At 51.3% G+C, this 2703-nt stretch overlaps 1 protein-coding gene across 1 annotated transcript; it reads left to right on the plus strand.

Moving 5' to 3' along the window:
• Positions 1–1028: 1028 nt before the first annotated feature.
• Positions 1029–1769, plus strand: LOC137834140 (filament-like plant protein 1). The gene has a single exon (XM_068642204.1). It carries the CDS (start codon positions 1029–1031, stop codon positions 1767–1769), a length of 741 nt encoding a protein of 246 aa, XP_068498305.1.
• The last annotated feature ends 934 nt before the right edge of the window (positions 1770–2703 follow it).

Consider the following 2703-nt stretch of genomic DNA (forward strand, 5'->3'; position numbering starts at 1 on the left):
GAGTTGGACAAGGACCTATGCCTCTTCTGGAAAAGCGTGGCAGCCGCTAACATCACCTTTCCCACCTCTGCAATAATCACCTTCGAGTTCCTCGAGGGCCAACTCGAAGCTCACATAGGTTAGCACTTACCTCGACCTTTAGGTTTCGTCTTGTGCTGCATCTCTGTCATCTATTATTGGGCGTCCTGTTTGTTGCGCGCTAGACTTGGTTTTTATTTCCTGCACAATTTGTTTGTCTCATTTGCACATGTACTCATATATTTTACTTTTTCCCTTGCGCTTACTTGTATATTTTTGCACTGTGCAGATCTCATGCTGGGCAAAGGCAAATTGGCTGAATTGAGGGCGCTCGCCCGAACCCACAAACTGGCCTCGGGTTCTCAAACTGTGCCTAACTCGGTGGTGGAGATCGCCGCTGCTCAGGGCAGATCGCCCCCTCAAGGCCCAGCTCCTCCAGAAGCACTGCCCGCCCCTCAACGAAAGAAACTCGTCTTAAAGAAACCAAAGAGGAAAACTCCTCAAGTGGTTCAAGAAGACGAGGATGAGGATGATGAGGCAACTGAGGATGGCCTCATTACCAAAAGGAGAAGGGTGGCACCTTCTTCACCACCTGCTCCACCTGCCCTCCCAACACCAACACCGCCCTCTCCCCCAGCTCCAACACCACCAGTCCAAGCAGTACCCTTGGCAGCAGCACTACCTGCGGTTGAGGCCAATGAGCCCAACTTCATGGAGAACCCTCCGAGCGCCTCCACGCCATTCGTATCTGCTGGAAAGGGTCCTCCTTCAACCACCTTAATCGCTGAAGCTGCACCAGGTGGGGATGAAGGTGCTCATAACTCGCCAATAATCATTACCGAGTCCCCACGTCACCACCACGCCAAGAAGCCCAACCTCAACAACCAATCCAAGAGGGCAGTGGTGAGAGCCAGCACCAGGCTCCTTCAGCGCCTCCACCAACAGCGGTTGCAAACCCTCCCCTCGCGGTCAAAGGAATCTGGGGGCCCTTCACAGCTAAGCTCAAAATGATGGCAGAGGACCTCCCCTCTATCATAACAAAAGCTATGGAGAGCTCCAACAAGAAACTTCAGGATGATATCTCCACACTCGAAGAGGAGAATCGCCTGATAAGAATCGAGGCGGAGAAGTTGTCTTGCAACCTTATGATGGCGGAAATCGAACACTCGAGGGTGAAGGACGCCATGAGCACCGAGCTGAGGGTGCCGCGTAAGGAGGCCTCCGATCTGCGCCAAAAGCTGCACCTCCTAGCTCAAGAGAAAATCGAGCTAGAGAGCAAACTGGTTCCCTACCGTCTCAAGGTGGCTGACCTGGAGGCATCAATCAAAGCAGATGCAGCCAAGGTAGAGAACCTTGAGAAGAGGTCGGTCGATCGGGAGGTTCTCTTAGGAAAAGTTGAAAAGGAGAGGGATGACGTCGTGGCTGAGCTCGCCGAAGCCAGAGAGGAGAATGCAAAGATCGCTGCAGAGCTGGCCCAGTCGCGGGAGGAAAACAAGAAGGTTGTTGAAGACCTCGCTCAGACTCGCAGGGAAACTGAAGAACTGAAGAAGGGAGCTGACGAGCTGAAGCAGCAAACCGAGGGGCTCAAGCAACAAAACGAAGAGCTTGAGCTGAGCTCCGCCCAAGTCCTCGCCGCTGGGTTTGACGCCGCCCTGGAGCAATTCGCCTGCCAATACCCCGAGCTCGACCTCTCCATGATATCGATTTGTAACGAAGTGGTGGATGGGAAGATCGTTCCTTCTGAAGATTAGCTGCTTCCCTCCATCACTTATTTGTCTATTTTCTTTGCACAAACTTTGTAATAACTTTCTTTCCTTATTATAAATCTTTCTGCTTCTTCACATAGTCTTTCTGTTCGCTTTGCTTCTCCTTGTAGAAACCGCTTAAACGAGCTAACTTAGCGATTCTGCGGGCGCAACCGTTTACTTACTGCTCCGAACTCGACCAAACTATCAACTCTCGAACGATAGTATTCTAATAACTCGTGAACTTAGGGCAATGAGCTTCAGCATGAAACTACTTACTAATCAGCAAGTTTCAATCCAGTTGATAGTTTAAGACATAGTTCACCTGATTTGCCCCATCAAAACGGGCCCTTACTCTTGCCATCGCTTGAACTTCTTCCGACCGCCAAAGAGTCTTGGCGATACCAGCTTCCTCTTGCCTTCATAACTTGGCCATTGTTCCCTCATCTGGGGGTAGAGGCGCCTTTCGGATCCTTCTCTACCTTCCCTTAGTTTCAGAACAATAAGCCGGATAGCTAGGCGTTCTCTTCGAACCTACCTTAGCTATCCTTTAAACTTCTTCCACCCTCCACACCGTACCTGATCTCGTTCGAGACGAGAAGGATTTTATCTTGCCTGAACTCGCTCGACAGCGAGAAGGTCTTTAACACGCCTGAACTCGCTCGACGGCGAGAAGGTCTTTAACTCGCCTGAACTCGCTCGACGGCGAGAAGGTCTTTTATCTCGTGCCTCTACATTGCCCTAGGGGCTACATCTTCTTTCCTGGAGGCACTGAGGACTTTTTACTGGTGCCTCTACATTACTCCAGGGGCTACATCTTCTCTCCCCTGGAGGCACTGAGGACTTTTTCTCTTTCTCGCCTGCACTCGCTCGACGGCGAGGAGGTCTTTATCTCTTTCTCGCCTCAGGACGCGCGAGGGCGTTGAGGTCTTTTAAACGT

Source organism: Phaseolus vulgaris, chromosome 5 (assembly GCF_000499845.2).
Source record: "Phaseolus vulgaris cultivar G19833 chromosome 5, P. vulgaris v2.0, whole genome shotgun sequence".
NCBI classification, from domain to species: Eukaryota; Viridiplantae; Streptophyta; class Magnoliopsida; order Fabales; family Fabaceae; genus Phaseolus; species Phaseolus vulgaris.